Source organism: Esox lucius, chromosome 8 (assembly GCF_011004845.1).
Source record: "Esox lucius isolate fEsoLuc1 chromosome 8, fEsoLuc1.pri, whole genome shotgun sequence".
Classification (NCBI taxonomy): domain Eukaryota; kingdom Metazoa; phylum Chordata; class Actinopteri; order Esociformes; family Esocidae; genus Esox; species Esox lucius.
In genome coordinates, this window is record NC_047576.1 from 17,446,335 (window position 1) to 17,472,124 (window position 25,790).

A 25,790-nucleotide genomic window follows, 5' to 3' on the forward strand; every position below is an offset into this window, starting at 1 on the left:
GATGTGTTCGTCCAATTACTAACTGGCTGTGCTCTTTTCCTCACTAGATGTTCACGATGTAAACCTAATCTAACAAACTTCAAGCACAGAACACCATGCAGACTATAAAACAGCAGTGAGATTGTGGAGCAGAAGGGTCTACATCAGGGGATTTCAAGGTCTGAGACAGCATGGCCCCATCAGTGAAACCTTGTGTTATTTTGTGATTTATTACAACACAAATGCCAGAAATGAAAGGATACTCAGAGGCTAACAAAATAGAGATTAATAAAACATACATACCGGCTTCACAGAGGGCCTAGTGAATGCAGTTTTTTTCCTTTCAATTGGTATACAATTGAGACCTAAACAACCATTTGAGGGGAGCTCCTAAATAACTAGTGACCTAATTAGTCAATCAGGTACAAGGTAAGAGCAAAAACATGCATACACAAGGCCCTCTGTGGAACCAATCTTACAACTATGGCATAAGCCAATGAAAAGAGTTGAAGCAGATTGTACAATAGGACAACATATAGTCCAACAACTTTCTAGTGACACTGACTGATCCAAACCGTTTTATAGATACTGAGAGAGGTACTGCCTTGCTGTTCATTAACAACAACATTGAAAGCCATTATAACTATCAGCTGTTTGATATTTACTATGCATATTGTCGATTGGGGACTTCCAGACCGGTGCTAAATAATCGGCTAGTGTAGTAGGCCAGTGAACAGCAAAATCAGACTGGCTTGTGGCAAAGTGTGTCTAGCCACGATTCTCTCCCCTTTTGCGTAATGGCTCCCGCCAATTCATAGCATTTAGCCTACTGGTGTTTTCTCAATTTGGTTATCTAGTTTAGGAAGCATTTTCCTTTTGAAGACTAAATTCTTAACAACAGTGTATGAAGTAGCCTATACTTACCTTTGTAAATACCATTAGTATTTGAGGCTTCATTTTACAAGCCATACATCGCCAGCGCTGTGTAAACCAATTCATCCACCATTGAGGCAACCATATGCATGCTTGCCTTATGTCGAATCGTCGTCCTGGCGACGACTAAGGTCCCTATTTTACAGATACACATATACTGCTGAAGTTAATTGTTCAGTCTTAATAAGCAAACTATTGGCCTACAGCCCCGCTTTATCAAGCATTCAACAACAATACATTTACTTAACGTTACAGTAAAAACAGATGCAAATTCAGCTTTTCACTGCTGCTGGCTGTATCAAAATCGGTAAGATCATTGAATAATATGCATGCTATAACATTTATTGACGATTGCAATTATATGAATTCATTATTAGAGAACGTGGACTTGGGCTTCACAGTTTGACTTGTATCAGAGGAGGCGCCAAAGAAATTAGAAAGCAGTCACCTATTTTTTTAAACTCTACTCTGAAACGTCCAAAGACGTTTATGATTTACATTCATCTCCAGCCATCCAAACACGGATATTCATTGCCCTGAAAGAAATAAATGCCGTGTGTAGGCTATTAATATCTGACCTGTACTGCCATCTACAGGAAAACGGTCCTGAGGGTAATAACCATTGAAATCAGTCTGCTGCTAATTGAGTGAATCTACAAAAGTTATACTATATGATCACTATCAGGACATTGGCACGCAGATTTGAGGGCCTCAGGCTTATGCTACATTGTTCTCAATAGCCTACTATCCCATGTTCAGAGAAGGGAGCGTTGTCTTTTTAAGGCGAACTATCAACTTCGCTGTGGCTGCAGGAGGTAGTAATTGTATTGAATATTACAAACGTGTCATACAGCCACGCAACTGATGATTTGAGTATCCAATCAGTGCCTCGGCTCCGACTGTGCGTGAGGACCGTTGGTGGAGCAAGCTGTTGTTCTGACTCATCGTGTAAAATATAATCAATCTAGCGTTTGCTCCTGAGAGAGAGGTGTAGGTACTGCCTCCGCACGCCGTGTGTTGAAGCCAATTAAACAGGCAAACTGGAGAAATGTCTTATGTACCTAACACATACTAAACTCCGGTAACTTTTTTAATTATAAATCCCAGTTTTCCAGTAAACCTTCGAAAGATTAAAGGTATCAACAGAAAATACGCAGGAAAATCCAGAATCTTCCGTCCAGGATTTCTAGAAAACCTGGGGATATGGGGAAAGTAACTGGATTTTTTGAAACCCCATTCGTATTGGAACACCAACTGCAGGCGAGGCTCGGTATTGCCTCTTCAATCGTCTGAATCTGCACCATGGACAGCGACGCAGTGCTTTAACCGTGCTACAACTGCTCTGACTAAAGTGCAATATGTGAAGGAAATGTAAAACACCGTGGAACTTGGCAAAGCTCCTTATTGTCTCCACTTGAATGGAACAAATAATAACATTTTAAAAACAAAATACTTCTGTATTGAGACAGAACGCTTTTATTTTATTTCTCCTATAATTCTAGCGACAGAAACGGCTCCGATAATGGTCATAAACAGTTATTATATGTCGTTAATTAATTTAGTGATTACATTGTTGTGGAAGGGAAATAAAAAACTTTTTTTCTAAATAATAAAAGATTGTCATATGTCATCAGTTAACATAGTTACAGCTATCTTAGCTGAAATTATCACCATGTCTCACTCTCTCGCACACATCATCATAACCGCCAACAGTAACGTTGTAGCCAATCCTTTTAAATGTTTTCTACCAGAGGCATGAACCTACAGTTGCATTATGCAAATTATGACCGTATAAACATAATAGATCACATGACCTAAGATAAACAAAGAAATATTTTAAATAACTACCCTAGTATTTTGTAAAACATACCTGAGTTATGGAAGAATCGCTCTATTTCTCGTCAGCTCCGAGCAATCCTAGATTGAGTTTTCGAGCTATTTTAACACCAGACATTCCCATTAGTACACAGTTAATGACGGTTGAATCCTGCGATGACTGGGAGAACGGGAGTGGTTTTTCAACGCCACTCGGTTTCTGCTGTCAATAGTCCCAAATAGCTTTATCGACGAACATATTACTTTTTTCAGATTGCCTTGAAGAGACTACATTTGGTGCAACCGTTGTCCATGCCTAAAGTTTGAAGACAGGTAAAACAGCCGACTCCCGATCGTCTGTCAGTTGGTCGCCTATGTGTTGGTGATTTGAATAAGAGTCCGGTAAAGAAACCAAGTCAGGTTTGACGTTCCAAGGAGAGTACTGCTGACATGGTTTAAAACTGAATGTTGACAGAACAAGACCAGGTAAAAGAACCAACTCTAATCACCAGTGATAATACGAAAACATTTGCAGTTAAGCGCAGAAATCCGACACGAGATGGACTGCGGGTCATCTCCGTTGCAGTAACAAAACTGATTTGGGATTCTGCAGAAAGCAGAGCGAACGTGCGAATGACGCAGATAATGTTTAATCAAGCAAGAGCAGCTCTGGGCCAGAGTGTCATAGGTTAACTCAAATCTCAAACTGCGACAGTTACTTTTGCCTCGCAAATTGTTAAGGCAGTAATGCATTCAGAGATGCTAGTAATTTTGACCATTGTCTTTGAACGCTATCTCTGCAATACTCTGAAAAAACACTATAGGTTTGGCTCAAAGTTCGAGGCTTTAGAACCCAATTATAGCCAATGAATAACTTTTAGCGTGTAGCAATGCAAAATGTATGGATGCTTTGAAATTCCGAGGTAAAAAAATCTAAACTTTTAGCTCCTGAATGTAAAATCCCTTTATGTTCATCTGTTTAAAAGCTTATCTTATTATCCGATTGAATCGAAAGACAACCGCATTATGGAATACAACTGCCAATTGTATGTTCTCAATGTTACGATACAGATGCTTATAGCCTATGTAACTGTAGCCTATTGCATCTCCGCATGAAACTATGCCTTATTATGTATTTTAGACTGCATTTCGTTTTATAAATCAGTTTCCTACAATAATAATTTTGACAGTTTTTCCAAATACACTGCTCCAAAAAATTTAAGTAACACGTAATCATCACAGTAACACCAAGTCAGTTAAACTTCAGGCATATCAATCTGTCCAGTTAAGAAGCATACGTGATTGTGAATCACTTGTTTTGGTGCACTAGAGAGGCAACAGCAAGAAAACCCCCAAAAAGGGAATGGTTTTGCAGGTGGTAGCCACAGTACTGTGTCTCCCAGTACTGTCTCAAGAGCATGGAGGAGATTCCAGAAGACCGCCGTTACACAAGGAGAGCTGGACAGGGCCGTAGAAGGGCATCAACCCAGCAGCAGGATGAGTATCTGCTCCTTTGTGCAAGGAGGAACAGGAGGAGTACTGCCAGAGGCCTACAAAATGACCTCCAGCGGGCTATTGGTGTGCATGTCTCTAACCAAACTGTCAGAAACAGACTCCATGAGGATGGCGTGAGGGTCTTCTCATGGGACCTGTGCTCACAGCCCAGGACCATGCAGCTTGACTGACATTTGCCAGAGAACACCAGAATCGGCAGGTCCACCCTTCACTGATGAGAGCAGGTTCACACTGAGCTGATGGGACAGACGTGAAAGGGTCTGGAGACGCCACGGTGAACGTTATGCTGCCTGCCATATCATCCAGCATGACTGGTTTGGCAGTGATGGTCAGTGATGGTCTAGGGAGGCATATCCTTGGAGGGTCGTACAGACCTCCACGTACTAGCCAATGTTACCCTGACTGTTGTTAGGTACTGGAATTAAATCACACCTATCGTCAGACCTTATTCTGGTGCACTGGGCCCTGGGGTCCACCTGGTGCAGGACAATGCCTGGCCTCATGTGGGCAGAGAGTGTAGGTAGTTCCTGAATGACAAAGGCATTGATGCCATTGACTGGCCCTCACGTTCCCCAGACCTGAATCCAAATGAGAACCTCTGGGAGGTTATATATTGGTGCATCCAAAGCCGCCAATTAGCGCCACAGACTGTCCAGGAGCTCACTGATGCCCTGATACAGGTCTGGGAGGAGATCCCCCAGGACACCATCCACCGTCTTATCAGGAAAATACAGGCCATTCACATTACATTACGTGGGGGCCATTCACATTACTGAGTTACATTATGAGTTACCATGATGAAATTTACGCATGTTGGAACAGCCTGTGACTTCAGTTGTTTACTTTGATTTTCGGTGTCAGTTTGAATCCAGTCCTCAATCAGTTAGTGCTTTTCCATTGACCATTGTTACGTCATTTTATTCTCAACAAATTACACAATGTACAGTAAAGATTTCCCCTTACATTTTTTGAGCAGGTTACTTTATTGCAGATCTTGAATCAAAAAATATTGTGTTTCATTTCCTTCCAAGAAATTTTTTTTATTATAAAGTAGCGTTTTTCTCGAACCTTACCGAGGTCAATACACTACCCTCAACAACGGGAGTGTTTTTTCACACTTTACTATAACAAGAGATTTCCTCTCCTAAGCCCATCTGCCCTATCGCATCACTGACACAGATGTAGCCTTTAGTGGGGCAGGTTCCTGATCCTGCAACCTTCAGTGTCTCAGTAGGTGCACTACACCCTGCTTCAAATAAGAATGTTTCATTTGAAGTGGCGAGTAGTGACCTTATCAAGATCACTACAATCATTTGTAGTTCTCTATGGCATAACTTACAACATTGCCTAAATCAGTTTGTAATTAGGCTAGTTAGGTGTAAATGGGGAGCTGTGTGTCAGAATGAAATCAAGCACATCTTCACAGTAGCTGAATAGAAGCAATATGTTATATTAATTGAAACAGAGTGTTTTGCTAGAATCAAACTGATTTAGTTAATTTGCTAACCTCGATTTCTGAGTGGAAATGTAATCTTTCTAGTATTTCATTATAGGCGATATAAAGATGGTTTGGAGTCCATCAATACCTGGTCTTGATATGGTACTCCAGTTTACAGTAGGCTACAGTGATGGTAAATTACAGACAGCATTGATTGCTTTTGTGATGCAGCGTTTACACAGAGAGACTAATCTTCTTTCTGCTAATTGCTCTTTTGACCAACAGATCCGATCTTTTAACATCCAATAGTTTTTTCAAGCCGATCATATTTCAATCAAGGTCAATTTGTGAAAATAAGATCCAAATTGGGATACCTGAATCAGAGCTTACTATATAGTGGTAACATTCCCTGTTAGCCACATGTAAAAAGAAACTGAAGACTGGGGTTCTCCTGGCTTTTAGTTTTTTAGTGTGTAAATGTGTAAAACTATATATAGTACTGCTTGAAAGTATGTGAACCCCTTGCGCAATTATAGCTTTTTTTAAGTGTTCACCATGGAAACTTAATCAGAACCTGTAACAGCTGGCCACGGCCTGTGACATGCCGGTTGTCACATTTCTATGTTCTGTTCTAGTTTTTCTGATTCTTTGTTGAGTTTAGTCTCATTAGTGTATTGCTTTCACCGGTATCTTGTTTGCCCTCACGTTATGTCCCTATTTAAGTTCCTTCTGCCCTAGTGTTTCTTGTCAGTCATTGTTGTCGCTTTTGTGTGAAGTTGTGTTTGATGTTCCTGGATGTTCTTTGAGTTACTGAGATTAAACAACCTTTATTTTTGAACCTCTGTGCCTGTCCTGCAGCTACCACCTATTCAAACGTGTCTTTTTTACCTGACCTAACAGGTTTGTAGTAACCAATTCCACGCAGTCAGTTAGAGGAAATCATGTGTGCATGTACAAAAAAAAAAAAAAACTAAGAATTAATTAATGCTGGTGCAAAAATAAGTGAACCAAAAGTTGTGAGAAAACTGTTTCAAAATGGCCTTCACGGGATGGTTGCTAGTAAGAACTAAACTGCCTGTCTTAACTTTGCCAGATACCGCCTGGAGGTTTCTGGAAGTGCATTCCCTAGACAGATGATTCCAAAATGTACCTTTTTGGTCACAATCAAAACCGCTATGTTTAGCAAAAACCCAATAGTGAAAACCCAACAGTCAAGCATGGTTTTGGGAATGTCAGGATTTGGTGCAGTTTTTCCTCGTCTAGACATAGATTCTTGAACAGCACATCAGGCCAACAATCAGGGAAATAAAGCTGGGGCAAAAAATTGGTCTTTCAACAAGATGACCCAAAGCACTTAAGCAGGAGAAAGAACAATTGTTTTATGGATTGTCCAAGTCAATGTACTGACCTTAATCCAATCCAGAAGCTGTGGCAGAATCTGAAGCGGGCAATACATTCCAATTACCCCTCATACCTCACAAAATTGACAGACCTCTGTGAGGAGGAATGGGCATTAATCCCTCTAAATTGTCAGAGATTGATTAGTGGCTATAGGAGATGTTGAATTCAAGTTATCGCTGCTAATGGAGGTCCCACAAGCGATTGAATGAATGGGTTCACATTGTTTTGCACAAACGAAATCAAATTTTTGTTAAATAAATAATTAAAAAATATAATATGTTTTTGATTTTGTCCTTTATTATGTCTTTATTACAAATTTGGGTTTAGATAAGGATTTTATGGGTTTATTTTAATATTTTATATAAAAATAATGACCATCCATTGAGCTTTTGTGGGAGCAGCTTGGACATGGCTTCACAAATGCTTTGCTGCATACCTCAGTTGTAACGAGTGGTTATTTCAATCAAAGTTGCTCTTCTATCAGCTTGAATCAGTGGGCCCATTCTCCTCTGACCTCTAGCATCAACAAGGCATTTTCGCCCACAGGACTGCCGCATACTGGATGTTTTTCCCTTTTCACACCATTCTTTGTAAACCCTAGAAATGGTTGTGCGTGAAAATCCCAGTAACTGAGCAGATTGTGAAATACTCAGACCGGCCCGTCTGGCACCAACAACCATGCCACGCTCAAAATTGCTTAAATCACCTTTGTTTCCCATTCTGACATTCAGTTTGGAGTTCAGGAGATTGTCTTGACCAGGACCACACCCCTAAATGCATTGAAGCAACTGCCATGTGATTGGTCGATTAGATAATTGCATTAATGAGAAATTGAACAGGTGTTCCTAATAATCCTTTAGGTGAGTGTAGATAGGCTTCATGACATCATGCAATTGTTTGACCACTTAAAAGGATAATTCGTTTTTTAGCATGTTAGACCCAATTTGCCACTTCATTTTAGTGTAATTTAAATTTTAGCATCATCCATGCAGTAGTTTTGGTCAAAGTTACATTTCTGAGATTTGGCTTTCTAATTGCAGTCATCTGCCATATACTGCAGTTGGCGGACACAGCAAAAATAAATGCTTCAGAACATCACCAAAAGAAAGTACACAATCACTGCATGTCTTTCAGGTCTATAAAGACATGTCATTGCAAAAACACTTCACAATTTCCACTATTATACGCCATCATAGATTTGTATATAACTCAAACTGTGTTTACTTCCTGCTTTGCCCTTGTATCAGTCCTCAATTCTAAATCCGTTCACTGCTAGTTTCGTGTAGCCACGTGCAATTCCGAAGAGCCTGGTTATCCAGGCTAAAATAGTGTTGACCGTTACTTTCTAGCATTACACAGTCTAATCCATATTTAAGTATGTGTAGACACATTTCATTAGTGAGGGGAACACCACTGAACATACCACAAAGTAGCTAGTTTGATTTTTCTTTCCTTCACAAAGGTCTCCTGAAATCATTTTAGTCTTTAGGATTTTAAGTGGAGGTAGTTTAGGATACATTTTTGGGTGATTCTGATTCTGAAATCTCTGAAATTTAACATTGATCCAAACCAAGAACTGTCCAGATGATACTTCAACACTAAAGGTATGTGGAAAAATAGGTCTAACATGCTAAAAACCAAAATATCCCTTTGAGATTGTGGAAACAAAACCCTGTCAGCATCCTTTATGACCCAGATGAGATCCTTATTTGATGTTCTCAAAGGATCACCATGGTGACCACAGAACTGGATATGGCTTTCGGAGAAATCAATCATGTGAGCTCTACTCAACATCCATCACAACTGCATCTACGTCATTGCCAAATGCTGTGTACATTAAAACAAATCACCTTTAATTGAAAGAGCCAAATGACTTACTAAAACACTTCAATGACTTTCACACATAATGCTGGTATAATTGCATAACAATTAATTGACTAACACTATCTGATAAACATAAGCATAACCCATAGAGGTCCAATATTTGTTATGAAAGAGGCTCTGCTCAGTCTCCCTTTTTTGATATGAAATGTATTGATATTTTCTACAGTCTGCCAAAAAAATACATTATACAGTAAATCACATTCACCCATACAAACATCTGTAATGTCCCTTAGTCAAGTATTTGTTTTCAAGTACAGACTGAACTATAAAGACCATGGATGTATTCTATAAGTCTACTGAACAAGGTCAGTGATGGGCAGATGGGTAACAGTAACAAATCAGACCTTGAATTTCTCTGGTCAAGTTAATAATATGCCGTGGATGGGGTAGAAAATCACAAAGACACAAATATCGTCCTACTTCTAAACTGCACCTTTTAGTATTGGTGATGATGTTCTCACATCTGCATTTTCTAGTTTTTATTTTCTGAACAAAATATGATCAACATCTTTGTGTCTAGAGCATCTGATCTTTCAAGAAAGTCGTGAGAGTAGGCTGTTTGTTAATTGAGCACAGTAATGACACTTTCCCTGTTGGTCAGGGGGAGAGTCTAGCACTCAACAACCACACAGGGCCATCCATAACACAGAATCCTCTGTGCCAGAGCCCCTGTGGCAAACACTGAAATCCACAACCGTGATGAATGCACTCTTTCTTTGGCATACTATAAGAAACTTTCCCATACTTTTTTCAATTTTTTACTCATACTCAGTTGTGATTGTCTCGTCAGTTTCCAACTTCTTTTCATACTGCATTTTGTATTACAGGTTTCCAACCATTTTTTCCACAAGCCCCCTTTTCTGACATCAGATAAAGCTCACGCCATACTTTTTATTATTTTCGTATTGAGAAAAACTGAGGAAATTAAATTCACCACAACCAGCTTAGTTTTGTTTAATATAAGGGACCTTTGAACATTTTGTGTAGTTCTGAAGCTCCTTTCCTGCAATTCTATGTAGTTAAACAAGGCTTATGCCTTTTTTTAAAGTTATTTCATTATAATATTACTGATAATAATGGACAAGATTTTCGCAAATAGCACTCCCCTACCAAATACTGAATGTGTTGAACCCTCAATTTAATATCCTACACACATTTACTCTAAACGCTGACATTTTGACATTTCTGTAAATTTGATGTAGACTTCTTTTAGGTACATGAAAGGGGCTTTAAGGGAACGTGGAAACAAAGCCGATTCATTTCTTTTCAGCAATCGACTTTACCAATTTTGTATGAATGGAGTAGCAATGCAGTAATGACATTTCTTATGCACTATGCTCTTTCACACAAAGACTTTAAGGTCTTGATGTATGATGCATATCTACAGTGAGGAGATCAAGTATTTGATACACTACAGATTTTGCAGGTTTTCCTACTTACAAAGCATGTAGAGGTCTGTAATTCTTATCATAGGTACACTTCAACTGTGAGAGACGGAATCTAAATCCACACGAAAATCCAGAGAATCACATTGTATTGCATTTTATTGCATGACATAAGTATTTGATCATCTACCAACCAGTAAGGATTCCAGCTCTCACAGACCTGTTAGTTTTCCATTAATAAGCCCTCCTGTTCTCCACTCATTACCTGTATTAACTGCACCTGTTTGAACTCGTTAGATCTCCACACACTCAATCAAACAGACTCCAACCTCTCCACAATGGCCAAGGCCAGAGAGCTGTGTTAGGACATCAGGGATGAAATTGTAGACCTGCACAAGCCTGGGATGGGCTACAGGACAATAGGCAAGCAGCTTGGTGAGAAGGCAACAACTGTTGGCGCAATTAAAGTTCAAGGTGACGGTCAATCTCCCTCGGTCTAGGGCTCCATGCAAGATCTCACCTCATGGGGCCTCAATGATCATGAGGAAGGTGAGGGATCTGCCCAGAACTACACGGCAGGACCTGGTCAATGACCTGAAGAGAGCTGGGACCACAGTCTCAAAGAAAACCATTAGTAACACACTACACCGTCATGGATTAAAATCCTGCAGCGCACGCAAGCTCAAGACAGCGCATGTCCAGGCCCGTCTGAAGTTTGCCAATGACCATCTGGATGATCCAGAAGAGGAATGGGAGAAGGTCATGTGGTCTGATGAGACAAAAATAGAACTCCACTCGCAGTGTTTGGAGGAAGAAGAAGGATGAGTACAACCCCAAGAACACCATCCCAACCGTGAAGCATGGAGGTGGAAACATCATTCTTTAGGGATGCTTTTCTGCAAAGGGGACAAGACGACTGCACCATATTGAGGGGAGGATGGATGGAATTGGCCATGTATTGCGAGATCTTGCCTCAGTAAGAGCATTGAAGATGGGTCGTGGCTGGGTCTTCCAGCATGACAACGACCCGAAACATACAGCCAGGGCAACTAAGGAGTGGCTCCGTAAGAAGCATCTCAAGGTCCTGGTGTGGCCTAGCCAGTCTCCAGACCTGAACCCAATAGAAAATCTTTGGAGGGAGCTGAAAGTCCGTATTGCCCAGTGAAAGCCCCGAAAACTGAAGGATCTGGAGAAGGTCTGTATGGAGGAGTGGGCCAAAATCCCGGCTGCAGTGTGTGCAAAACTGGTCAAGAACTACAAGAAACGTATGATCTCTGTAATTGCAAACAAATGCAAATTAATTATTTAAAAATCATACAACGTGATTTTCTGGATTTTTGTTTGTTTTAGATTCCGTCTCTCACAGTTGAAGAGTACCTATGATAAAAATTACAGACTTCTACATGCTTTGTAAATGGGAAAACCTGCAAAATCGGCAGTGTATCAAATACTTGTTCTCCCCACAGTAGGTGAACCGATCACAATAGCAGAACATGCACACTCTTTACTGAGTGTGGGTTCGATTCCAATCAACTGTTATTTCAACAAAAACAAAAAACTCTCCTCCATCCTTCAATAAAGCATGAAATGACTGAAAATATATACTTTCTAAGCAGAGACAAATCTTGGATCATGTCTAGTACAACAGCCTCAAATGTTATCTGACCTAGTATGAATAAAAAACACTTCCCATGGTAATCCCACCCATGCAAAGAGATGTCATAGCATGACAGACATCTACCCTGTTATTAGAGAAACAGACACATGATACAGATAATGAACCCAGCAGTTTTTTTCTCTCTTGCTCTCGTTTAATTTGAAGTATAACTGCATCGTTTGAGATGAAAATATATGGCGTGGAAGATTGTAGGTCTCTTGATGTGGCCCTAAAGCATTTTCTCATCCATTTTTATTCTTCACCATGGTCTATTAATCTAAGAACCAGATACTTATCTCCATGGTGATTTAACTCCATATAAATCTGATGACATATGGATTGGATTAAGCATTGGCAAAGTTTAAGGTTTATAGTAAAGGTTTATGATTTGAAGTCAAGGGTCAGTGCCGGAATTGGATTCAACGCTCTCTTAACTCAGAAGAATCTATTAAGATTGTTGAAAAAGTTGGCCTATTAACAACTACTCTTTTTGTTATAACAAAAAAAAAAACAGAACTACCATTTGATTATGTTTATCATTTGGAAAAAGGAGTCTCTGAGCCTTGTTTAAACCAATTTGTTTGTAATGTTAATCAGTTCCGGACTGGTGATTTTAATTAATATGATTTGTTGAAATTCATTTCACATTAGCCCACCCCCCACCTTTAACCAGAAACACCATCATAGCACTTGTTCTAACTTTCATAGAGAGTGTACTAGTTAGTCTCTTTATGTTGGTTGCTGTTTGTTACACTGTAGCTACAACCAGTTTGCATTATTTATGTAATCAGCCTAGTCAGCCTTTGTGAGCAAACTGAATTTTATATGGCTCTGCTTTCTTCATTAAATACCCACTCCAGATATTGAGTTTACTTCGTCATGGCAGGTAAGCTTTAATTAGCTATAGGATCCGGCAGAAGACCATCCACGGGTTGGGGAGGGGGTCCACCACTGCAAGGAAATGCATTCCACTGTAGCATGTCTTCAGTATTATCTTTCCCAAGGTACTGTGAGCAAGGTCTATGTGTTGCGCTCCAATTGCAATTATGACATGAAACAAATGAAGCGGGGAAGAGCTGAAGGGTGTCTTTGCGATATGGCTTTTTATTTCACTGAAATAGGAGTGTTTGATTTGTATTAGACTTAGATTGGTCGGAAGACTCAGCACAAACAGACTCCCAAGGACCTCCTCGGTAATGTAGATGCATATGGATGAGCTGCTATCTCATTATTAGCAAAAGAGCTGTAGAAAAAAAACTTAAAGGCTTGTCTTTTAGAAAGTGCAGGCAGCCATGTCCAGGAGCACTTCTTTAAGGTGAAATATATGACATACAATAACAGCACTCCTTTTACTTATCCAGGAACTGGTATAGCTCCTAACAGCCCTCTAGATAAATATGGATGCAAAGAAACTGCTCAGTAATAAGAGTATTTCACACTACTCTGCACTAGTCGTACAGCAGCCATTTACAGCGACAAAACACTGGCTCTAATGGACTACTAATCATTCAGAGCTGAGATCTTTTTATACATTTCACTTTGCTGGGCTGACACCGAACACAGCCGCTAAAAAGAGTGCTAAGCAAAAGGTGGAATAAACAGCTATTTGTATGCATCAAAGGGAAAACAATGGGCAGCCGAGAAATAGCTGTGTCTGCGGTTCTGCGCCGATTGCCCTAGTCCAATCTGCTGAACACTGTGTGTGCCTCTACCATGGCCCTGTCGCAAGGTACTTGGGGGGACAACTATGGCTTTCTGGCACCAAAGACAATCTTAGAAATATCACTTGCGGGGTAGGGGAAGGGGGTGAGTGGGGGGGGGGGGGGGTTACTGCTTTTAAACAACACCTGTCGCAATGTTTGAAATGAAGATGACTACTTTATCGCATGTTAACAAATGCCCTACTGAAAATGTGCTGCTGAATCCACACTTTGACTATCAAGCAGAAAGGAGGTCATGTGGCTCTACTGGCATCGTCGAAGCGGTGCACGTCTAGGGCTTCCTGCACTGTCAACAACTGTGAGGCCTGTAGCCCAACGCGGAGCGTCGGTAAAAGGTCATTGACAGGTTGAGTATAGTCCTAGCAGAGCTCAATGTGACACTTGAGCACCCTCCTGCCACTTATGTAATTACTAAGCCAAACTGTCAACGTCAAATGATAAATCTTCACAATGGCAAAAGTCTTATACAATACCAAACGTTTAGTGTTCTTTTAGTATCACATTCTTAACGAGAGAATGAAGAAGAGATGAAAAAAGGACTGGGGGCAATCTGACGACACTGACACATTTCCTTTTTTAATTGGGTGTTTCAATTTGATGTGACATATTGATGTAGCAGACTAAAAATGGCAGAATGACAGCATTTTTAAAAGATTGGGATGGGACCGTGGTCCAGCCATTTTACGAATTTAATCAATTCCCTCTCCTGCAATTGAGAAGTATTACAAATCCTCGAGTCCTAACATTCTCTGCACTGTTAAAACCTGAAATGTTGGCATGACAATACGTTTTTTTTTTAAGAGTAATATTTCAAAGATTGACACAGGTACACGCAGGTACACGCAGCTACCCAAGTCAGACAGATCCATGGACATAGGTATGCGTCAAATAGAAACTGATGTGTGTAGAACATTCATTCATCTTGAGGGGTTGGAATGTTAACTACCTCCACTGGAGACAAATCGTAGACCCGCTCTCCTTAGAGACAATATTATACATCTGTCATCAAGCTGTTGCTGAGGTACAATGCTGCTGTGAGTTATGGGATGTCTATAAAAATAGCAAGCTGCTGTCAAGCCAGCTGAGCATCTTCATTGTCACTGTTGAAATTATAGAATGTTTTTCTCATACACTCAGTTCTATGTTACAATATGAATCCCTCCAGAGTCTATTCAAGTGCTTTGTGCCCATCTCAAGAGGCAAATTGTATTTACATTTTAGTTTTAGATTTGGCTTCTGGTATCAGGATAATCAACAAAACCATATTTAGCCAGCTAATCACAGTCCAAAGTAATTACCAATATTGTGGACTGGGACCTGTTTTTCCCAAAATCTTAAAGTAAATGACCAGGGTTTCCAGATTTCCTTGAAATATTACTTACAATTATTATTAATAATAAATAAATATTATCAGTCATATTATCAGCTTTTTCCAAGTTATAAATCACTTTTGTCATCTACAAGTGAAGAAGCCCAGGTTAGAAATATCTTAGTTTTTTTTTTAAAGAAAAGCATGTTTTTTTGTCCTGATCATTGATCAGAAATAGTGTACACATTGTTTGTGCTCATTTCTATTGGAATATCTACATAAGTGTACAGAGGCCCATTATCAGCACCCATCAGTCCTGTGTTCCAATGACACGTTGTGTTTGCTAATCAAAATCTATCATTTAAAAAAGCTAACTGATCATTAGAAAACCTTTTTGCAATTATGTTAGCACAGCTGTAAACTGTTATGCGGATTAAAGAAGCAATAAAACTGACCTTCTTTAGACTAGTTGAGTACCTGGAAAGAGTGGGAGGTCCTGTTGCACAACCGAGCAAGAGGACAAATACATTAGTGTCTAGTTTGGGTCTAGGTCCTGAACTGGCAGCTTCATTAAGTAGTACCCACAAAACACCAGTCTCAATGTCAATAGTCAAAAGGTAACCACGTTATGCTGGCCTTGCAAAGAAAAAGCCATATCTCAGACTGGCCAATAAAAGGAAAAGATTACAATGGGCAAAAGAAGATTGGAAAAACATGTTATGGACAGACAAATCTAAGTTTGAGATGTTCGGATCACAAAGAAGAATATTTGTGAGAAAAGATGCTGAAGCAGTGATTGATACCATCTGTCAAGCATGGTGAAGGCAATGTGAATGGTCTCAGTGTGCTTTGGTGGTGGTAAAGTGGGAGTTTTGTACAGGGTAAAAGAGATCTTGAAGAAAGAAGGCTATCACTCCATTCTGCAATGCCAAGCCATACCCTGTGGACGGCGCTGGATTGGAGCCAATTTCCTCCTACAACAGGACAATGATCCAGAGCACTGCTCCAAACTATGCAAGAACTATTTAGGGAAGAAGAAGTCAGCTGGTATTTTGTCTATAATGGAGTGGCCAGCAGAGTCACTGGATCTCAACCCTATTGAGCTGTTGTGGGAGCAGCTTGACCGTATGGTACATGGAAAGTGCCCATCAAGCCAATCCAACTTGTGGGATGTGCTTCAGGAAGCATGGGGTGAAATATCTTCAGATTACCTCAACAAACTGACAACTAGAATGGCCAAAGGTCTGCCAGGCTGTAATTGCTGCAAATGGAGGATTCTTTGACGAAAGCAAAGTTTGAAGGACACAATTATTATTTCAATTAAAAATAATTATTTCTAACCTTGTCAATGACTATATTTTCTATTCATTTTGCTATATTTTCTATTCAAATTAATTTCATTTAGGTTTTCATGGAAAACAAGGACATTTCTAATCAAACCCAAACTTCTGAACATTAATGTATGTCAGTAATATAGCGGATGAACCAAGGTGTAATCTGAACAAGATTACCTTTCTTCTTGGCCTCTCAATTGCTCCTCTATTGATTCTCAAGCAGGGTAAGGCAGGTGCCAAACTTATCAATGTTTGTAGTCGCAACCTAAAAAAAAAATTTTTGTTAAGAAATTAGTAATTTATGGTAATTATACATAGGACATTGCTTTGAAATGTCAGTTTTAAATGTCAGTTTTAAATAAATGTTATTAAAGTTGCAATTGACCAACTGACTCAGACCACTTGGGAACAGCTAAATGTGTTGCCAGCTGGGGGTTGTTTTTGTGGCCAAAGTAAAAAAAAAAAAATACACAAATGAAAAACATAATTAGTAAAACCTTTTTTTTATTTGCACCTTTGTCTTCAGTATTTCCACATGTTCAACTTCCCTTTAAGGATAAAAGCACTCTGCCTTTTGGCTGCGAATATTCTGAGATCAGAGAACACACTGGAAGGGATTTTAGATCATTCCTCAGCACAGAATATTTGCAGAGCTGTAAAAATCCTTTAGTCTGCATTTATGGCCTGCCCTGTTCAATCAAAACCACAGGTTTTCAATGGGATTCAAGTCCAGAGATTGAGATAGCAATTGCAAAATGTTGATTTTATTGTCGTTTAATAATTCTTTTGTGGATTTTGTGATTAACTTGCAGTAAGACCTTGCAGACACATTTCACTCCTGTCTGAGAAAACAGAGATATTGTGGTAATATTGTCTAATGCTGCTTAACATATTCACTAAATCACAGATTTAGCACACGTTACATCACCATTAGACGTGTTTAATATTCCCTTTAAATAATGGCCAAAATGCCACCCATGCGGATATAATAGTTTCGCTCCGACCGTCCTACTCTGGGTCAACAGGCACCACTGTAATTTCGATCGTACTCAAACCAGAAATCCTCCTAACACAATGAACGCTCACAATCACGAAAGATCATTACCGTCGCCGAACAATGGCGTCGGAAACAATTTCAAGGTCTCAGAATAACTGATTGAAACGCTATCAGAGCCGATCGCGGTACTAACTGACTAGCCATTTCACACATCTTATTGATCTATATCTGGGGTCTTATTTGACTAAAAAGGTTGCAGCATTTTACAAATATAGCCTTCTGAGATCATAAGAAAATACTGGAATCCAATACTGGAATGCCGCGCAAATGTGCCTATAAGATAATAATGGAATCCAAACACCTATTGAACGTTTTCAAAAAGACTGTTATTTTACGAACAATAATGCAGATGATCGAATGCATCCAATCAACAAAACAAACTGGTTACCTATAGGTGAGTAACACATGCGCTTGTCGAAATATATTTAACAGGAAATCTTTCGATGATTTGGACAAACTACCATATGTGAAAGTGTTCAGCTACAAAACAAGTTAGCAGATATTCCCAATGGAAGTTATATAGGCCTATACCTTATGTAGATAGTGCCAGCATGACTTTAAAAACGTATCTTAATTTGGTAACATTGTAGACAAGTTACAGGTACATTATTTATCATAACGAAAAATTTGCATTAACAGGGTATTGAGCCTAAATGTATCGTATTAATGTGATTTATAATCTAAATTGACCGTTTCTATTTGAAAGTTGTTTTCACACACAGTAAAAAAACGTTAGAAAAACTAAGCATACTACAAGTATATTTCTTGCTCTGAACATTTCCAGTTGAATGCACTGTGAGTCTTTGGCCTCATAAGCCTGTTCATATTGGTGATCATCTCCTACAGGCGCATCATGGTTCAGTCGGCAGAAGTTTCACAGCTTTCAGATCATCAGGCTCAGCCAGGTTACCCCAGATCAGCTGCAGCGAGCGAGGAGGATCTGAGTCACAATATCCAGGCACCACTCTCCAAGGAAAGTGGTCCTAATCAGAGTAGGAAGACAAGAGGGAGGGGAGACACCACACAGCCGAAGGAGAGAAAGACCACCCGATCGAAGAAGAGAAAGGCCGGCGGGGGAGTTCGGCAATCAGAGGCAAAGCAAAGGGTGTGCAAAGAGGGAACCCCCTTGTCACCACCCGTCCGCATCTCTTTAAAAAACATGATGGAGGCGGAAATGAAGCTAGTGTACGGTGACGAGCTGCACAACATTACCCAGCAGCCCTCCGAGTCCCCGGTTGTCCCTTCAGTTTCGCAATTAATGTGTCAAGCTTCTGAAATAGTAGGCCCTCCAAGTGGACCTAATCTCGGCTTTCTGCCTCAAATTGACAAATGGCTGGATGTAGCCTTACAGGATGCCGACTCATACTACCGACAGAAGAAATATGTGATTGCAGCCAGTCGTTTTACCACAGCTCTGGAGGTACTTGATATTTAAATTAAATCTGGCCGTAGTCTTTTATTTATGTTTTTATTCACTTTCTAAACAAATAGATTACATCATTATTTATTGTTTCTTTTATCCTCCCCTGGTCTAGTAAAATGATTGCCAAACCTTTTTAAATCAAAGTGTTGAAAACCTCAAATTAAAACTGCCTCAACTTATGGTAGCTACTGTTTTCCCTCGGGTATATAGACTTCGTTTTCACGGATGTAATGTGCAACGAAATGTCGTGGCCTTTAATGTAAAACACCAGATACAGTTCTCCTCATCTGTTTGGCTTGTTATAATTGTATCACAATTGTGTGTGTTTAAAACAGTTTTGAGGGGTTAATACAAAGCAGCAAGCAATGTTTGGTCTATTGTTCAAGGTAAACGTGCGCACAATCTCGGTAAATGATTTATGCCCACTTCAATAGTGCATCGTCAGGTACATCTCTCAGTCTGTGATATGCAAATGAATCCCTTCCCATACATTGTCGAGAGAGGCCCTCTAATTAGTGTGTGATGCATAGATCTGCTAGTGGCACTAAAGTGTTGTCGAAGTTATTTGATTAAGCTCCTCTGATATCTAATTTCTGGGTTGCAGTTTGGTCACCCCAACTACAACTCAGCCTTGTTTTCCATGATCCCTAGTAAAAAGACAGGACACGTTTGAAATGTTCCGACGATAATTACAAAGGCAATATAAGCAGGCTAGAAAATGATTTCTTAGACGGATGTCAAAATGTGCTAACATTCTGCCTGCTGAGATTTCACTAATTTGAAGCTTTGTGTTGAAGTTATTATTATCGAGGTTATTATCGAGGGAGAGACTGTACTGTAACTCAATTTCAGTAATGAAAGCCTCTTTCTCTGAGGGTTGAGTGTACTTATTACAAGATGATGTGGAAGCTTGGGCTCTTCATCAGGACGTCGAGCCTTCAGGGACCTTGTGCTCTGTCAAAGGAGTGAGATCTGGAGTTGTGTTTTTAAAGCTTGTTTACCATGGGTGTTGGTTTCTTGCAGGCTGGCACTTTTGTGCTTGATGTCTGAGAGCTGAATGGTGATGTAATATATTGTAACGTGGGGTCTTGACCCAATAGTGGGTTTTAAAGTGAATTTTTAACATTCCCACTTTTTCTCCACTCTCTCTGCCCCTCTCTCACTTCCTTAGTTGTGTTCAAAAGGTGCTGCATTTGAACAGTCTTTGCATGCAGAGTATGAAGACATTTCAAAGATTGCCAGTTTGATTGAATCCAGACTTGCTGTCTGTTACCTGAGACTTAAGAGACCGGAGATGGCCCTCAACCACTCGCACAGGTAAGCTTGTCAGAGTATATATTAAAAAACCTAGAGAAGGTCTCAACCGTGAGAGGAGTACATAATTACCCACAACAAGCCTGAAAACAACCCACAAAGACATGTACGGTTGATGCAGAAGAATAACAGCACCGTCGCCTACCATCTTGTGTAAGCCGAAAGCCACCTGAAAGGTCTTGGTGTGTTGTTGATTTGAAGTGTTGGAAAGGGATGTGTGTAAATGGAGCATGGATAAAGCTAGTTATTTCTGAGCAGTGTCCATGTTGCCCGCTTGCCTTTCCGCCCGATGTCTCTGTCCCTTCAACCTTTTAGTCAGACCATTACACCTGTTCAACGCCCCCTCCATTAGGACCCGGTCCAGGCCCTCCATAACTCGCCCCGTTCTGGCCTCACTGTCTTTACCCTTGAAAACCAACATGTGAAACTTTTCATCGCCCCTAGGATTTATCTATGGAGCTACGTATTACAATGTAGTTATGGGTTTTAGTGCCTGTGTTTTTTATTTCCCCTCTACTCCCGTAACACTACATGTCCAAGGTTGACGTCCATTGTTGAAGTGTGCATTGACTATGTCAAAACCAAATGCAGAATCTGACTTGAAAGTATTGTTTTGTTTTTTTGGTTTCTGTCAACCTATTGTATCGGTTGACACTGGGAACCTTCTATTCACTGTATTCCCTTTGTAACTTAACTTTCCCTAGTTTGTAAATGTCTTTAAGATGTTGGTCGAGATTTGGGAAAGGTTGGTGTGCATAGATGAGAAAGAAAGTTGCTTTCCAGTGGAGAACCAGAACACATCAACTAGTAATGAACTGAAGATTTGGTTTACCATGAAGTCATCAGTGTTTGGTAATATTTGGATTCCATACTGCTAACCATTTATTTTCTTACCTCAGGGCTACAGGTGGTTTACAGTAGCACTGTTAAACTGAAAACAGGTTTTGGGAGTATATTAAAACATTCAAACATATGAAAGGGATACTGTCCAGAAAAGTTTCTTGATGGGTTGGTATAGCAGAGCTCTTATCTCGTTATTCTTAAACAATATGTATTATATTTGTCCAACCATTAGAATCATATTTTGCCTTGGCAGCAGAACCAGGGGACATTATTGTTCAACAAATAGCAGCTGCCTTTGTTTCTTTCATAGGCTGTAGTGCTGTTGGCCACACACAAAAAAGTCTGAATTCAAGTTGAAGTTTATATTTTGTTGTTTACATTTGTAAAATGGACAGGTTGAAAGCATGCGCACATGTTCACAACTCCTGAAAACCATTATAAATGACAATTTATTTTCTTTTTATAATTTTTGTTGTTGTGCATTTACAGGCTGTGTCAATCGTGTTTGGCAGAAGCTAACATCTTTGTGGTGCATTCTATATTTTCTGTTGCTTCGTAGGAGGTGATTTTGAGAAGGATGAATGCAAAGGTGGTATTTGATCAAAGGCAGCCATGTCGATTCTCCCAGTAAAAATGGATTTTGTGCATTCGTTTATTTTGCAGGAGGCTGGAACCTGACAACAATACCGATAAAAATATCATGGTGTAGTCTTTGAACCAGCTGTGATGACAGTGTTTGCGGAATACTTTCTGTTCCAGTGCTGCGTCTGTCTCTTGTCTTCAGGTTGTAGATGCCATCACTTTCGAAAGCTATTCTGTATGCACACTGTCAAATCGCACAAATCGCACATCTACAAACAGTTATTGTGGGATCCCATTAGCATTTTCAGACTGAAAAAAGGCAACTGAGGGAACTGAAGTCTTCCTCATGTTAGGAGATTTCCATTTGTAATTCTTCACTGTGGATTAATTGGTACACCGTTACAGATGTAAACGTGGGACTTCGTGTTTATGTTTTACCAGTTATTGCTATTCATCATTCATCACCTTCTGATATTGGACTATATTTAAGCGTTTTATGTACTCGAACAGAAGTATTCATTTTGTTAGATCTGTGACTGAAGACGTTTTCCTTTGCATTCCTTAAAGCAATGATCCTCACTTTCATTGAACAATGACCATTTACTTGACATTTCTGTCTGTAAAGTTTTAAACAGAACACTTACGTACCAGAAACTATAGCTTAAAAAGTTGTACGTTCATCTAAATGCAGGCCATTTAGTTAAGGCAGCAGATTAATGGCTGTAATTATCTAGGAGGCTTTAAAGAGCCAAGCCCCACTCAGGTAATTGTTTCCATTTAGATGAAATAGGATGGCCATAAACAGTTTTCAGGAAGGATACTGAACATTTATCCTTTCTGTGCAAGAAGTTTAACAAAACTTTCCCAAAGTGATAGGCACTGACATTTTAACTGCATGATCTCACTGTATAGGGGACTTCTTTTTTACCTTCTATAAATGCAGGTATTTGTTTACCATACATGGAGAGTCATGCTGGGATATCTGCAGGCCTAATTCAGACAAGCAGGCTTCAGAGAATGTAGTAGTATTCTGCTGTTAGGGAGGGACCAGAACTAACTAACCCATTCATGGGTAAGTGTCCAGTGAATGGGTAAGTGTCCAGTGAATGGGTAAGCGTGTCCAAACTTTTGACTAGTACTGTAAATTGTTTGGCCAGAAAAAATTAACGTGATTTTAAAAAATGTAGAGATATCATTTAATTAATTTCAGAAATGTGTAGGCAGCTCAGCAAAACCTTTCCATATGCTCAAATTATCCAACATTTAAGTTGTGCCAAAATACCCCTGTCTTTATTTTTAAAAGTTATGTTTTTAGAACTGTAAAGTTTGCATGAATTCTGATTATTTTCATGGATATGCAACATCCTAAAATGCATGTGGGTAACTTAAAAAAGTCTCAACATACCCACTCTTTCCCATACCTCACTTATGCCTGCCAGGTCCAATGTGTCTGGTTTTGAATGAAAAGTTTCTCTGAGAAAGGTTGGCTGGCAGACCCGTTTTTACATCTGTGTGTGAAGCTTTTGCCAACATTTTTTGGCAGCAACCAAACTTGCCTTCAGAGACATTTACCTTTTTTATTTTTTACACAAGGTGTTTACTTTCCAAAAAAAAGAAGAACCATTTTTTTCAACCCCAAATGCCCCATATTGCTGGAGAACATCTCTGACATGAATTCTGTTGCACACATTAGGCTCATTTTCTGAGTGTGAGACTATTATGCATGAGTTGAGAAGAGCCTGCTACTGTAGCTTTAGATATAGTAGAAAAGAAGCGATATCAATCTCTTTGATTAATGAATAAAGGAAAATACAATATAATGCTCCCACTCAGCAGTCACTAAACTAATCATGTTCAGGTTCTGATTATAGTAAGCTAATCATGACAAAATCCCTTGAAGAAAGTCAGGGTTATTAATCGAGAAACTGCTAATCTACTTCAAATGTATGTCAAAATTGAAACACAATACAATTTTGCAAAAGAACAATAGAAACTTCTCATGTCTGCAGATACATTACAAGTTTTCTTTCAATATATCTGGTCAAATAAGGGTTCATAAATTACTATAAAGGGGGGTCTATAAAATGTTAGATTTTGTTCCTGACACACTTTTTCCAAATTCAGTACTCAATTGCATTTGTACTGGTTTCAGATTTTTTGCTTTTTTAAGAATTGTTCTCAATGATTATTAGTAATATTTGTTGAGTACATTTTAATGAGTCAAACAGACAAAAAACAAATCTAGGTCTGGAAAATATAATGTTATAAATAAATAAATAAATAAATAATAGCGAATCTGGCCCATTAATTATGCTTCTAGCAAAGGTGTTAAAAACATGCTTTTCAGTTACCTACTATCAATTACTTGCCTATGAGGAGGGCTGAACCAATGAGATACTATGGATTTCATTACAGGATTTTTGCAGCATTGTGTTAATGAAACACCTTTGGGGCATTAAAATGAATGCTCATATTGCTATATATTCATTAAGGTATAGCCTAGATGGTGCCAAAGAGCAAGAAATATAGTCAATCCTTCACTGTCATCATAGCGTACCCCAAGGCTAGGAAACAAGATTGGACAAGCTAAACAGTACATCTGCATCAAACAAGCTGCAGTAAAAAATTACATAAAACAGAGGATGGCAATATGCTCATAACATAAAAATATACTTGTTACTGGAATGGAAGAAAGCATGGCTGTGCGGTTACACACTTCGGGAATACTTTGCAAAGCTATGTTAAATATTAATGCCAAATCTCACACAATATACAGCTAGTCTAGGCTGGACAATTGCTGATTTTTTTTTACTATCAAGTACAATTTTTTAGCTGGCATATAGCAGTTAAGAAACCAGTAAAATAAGGATTTTCAACTTTGGGAATTTGGACAGTACAAACAATGAAATACCACAAAGTGGAAGTTGGACTGAATTCTTTTATTCTAATAATTATTTTATTATGAATTCTTGCCATAAAATAAACTGCAATAGCTTGCTGAATAGATCATGTAATTTAGATGGCAGTCCATGAATGCAATAAAATTTTCAAAATCTCAAGTGTATCCCAATTATAAAGTAAATAAACTTGCTACAGTCAACCGAGTTTGCAGATTAACTGGAAGGAATCCAAATGAATTATTTTTTATTTGTAGAAACATATCCAGAATAATTTCAGATATTTTGCACAACCTCAACCAGTGACTATCATAGATCTTGGCTTTGACAATAAGGAAATTGTTGTTTTCTTAAAAAAATGGGGATATGGGGATATATGGGTATCTGAGTACCTATAGTATGCTATGTTCATGTCACCGTCATAAATTAACTACATTACTGATAACGGCATCAACTAAAGTGACCTATTTCCTATGTTCATCTATAACAGCAGCAGTGGATGGTTAAACGAAAGTTCATTTTAAAATGTTGAACAATAATGGGTTTTTTTGTGCCACAAAGGAGAGAGAGAGAAAGCACAGTAAGCAGGAATTCAAAGGTCCTGATGACTGTCTGATTGACCAGTGGACCAGGTGTCTTTGTGGAACGTACCTATTAATTCAACCAGTTTGAATACAAATCAATCCACTAAATGGTCAGTCAGTAGGACAATAGAATCTCAGTATTTGAGAAGTCTTGATTGTTCACTAAATAACACCTATGGTAACAGTGTTATCGAATGTTCCTATTGATAATTTATTAACTAAACCCCAAATGTAAACATGTTTTTAGGAATCTATCGGTAATAACAATGAAAAAGTAGAGATAGGTAATTAGTGACTTCATTTTTCTAACCATGCTACATAATCCCTGCTACATGCAATCTGTAAGGACATTATTTGGCGCCTGTGATCATGGCTTGACATTGAGCACAGTTCACAGAAGCGCATGACAAGGAAAACAGAATGCTTTCATAGATGAATAGGGCTTGTGCTTAATAGCAGTAATGTTTTCAAAATGATGAATAATTCAGTCAACACAGACAGCGTGGGATGAGGATGGTTGGTTTGGGGTGGTGATGGATGAGTTGGGGTGGCAAATGATACATGTGGGAAAAAAAAGGCACGTGGGCGCTTGCCAATCCAAGGGAAAGGAAAGCCAAATATCTCATTCTAGCACTGTCCAATTTCACATGCCTCAGTGTTCCTCTGCTTTGTTAAAAGGGCAGTTTTGGTTCTCCCGAATGACTCAGTGCCAGTCTAAA

General features: G+C 39.2%; 2 protein-coding genes across 2 annotated transcripts in view; one reads left to right on the forward strand and one right to left on the reverse strand.

The window, feature by feature from the left end:
- The window catches only part of nlgn1 (neuroligin 1), a 231,569-nt gene extending 228,275 nt beyond the window's left edge, over nucleotides 1–3,294 (reverse strand). The window contains exon 1 of the mRNA XM_020049326.3: nucleotides 2,783–3,294. The gene's annotated coding sequence lies outside the window, so the exon portion shown is untranslated. The remainder of the gene's footprint in view (nucleotides 1–2,782) is intronic.
- Nucleotides 1–25,790, forward strand: part of LOC105011714 (spermatogenesis-associated protein 16) — a 92,291-nt gene that overhangs the window by 17,056 nt on the left and 49,445 nt on the right. Inside the window, exons 2-3 of the mRNA XM_034293785.1 lie at nucleotides 18,275–18,848; nucleotides 20,023–20,168. Coding sequence (XP_034149676.1) covers nucleotides 18,275–18,848; nucleotides 20,023–20,168 — 720 coding nt within the window. The remainder of the gene's footprint in view (nucleotides 1–18,274; nucleotides 18,849–20,022; nucleotides 20,169–25,790) is intronic.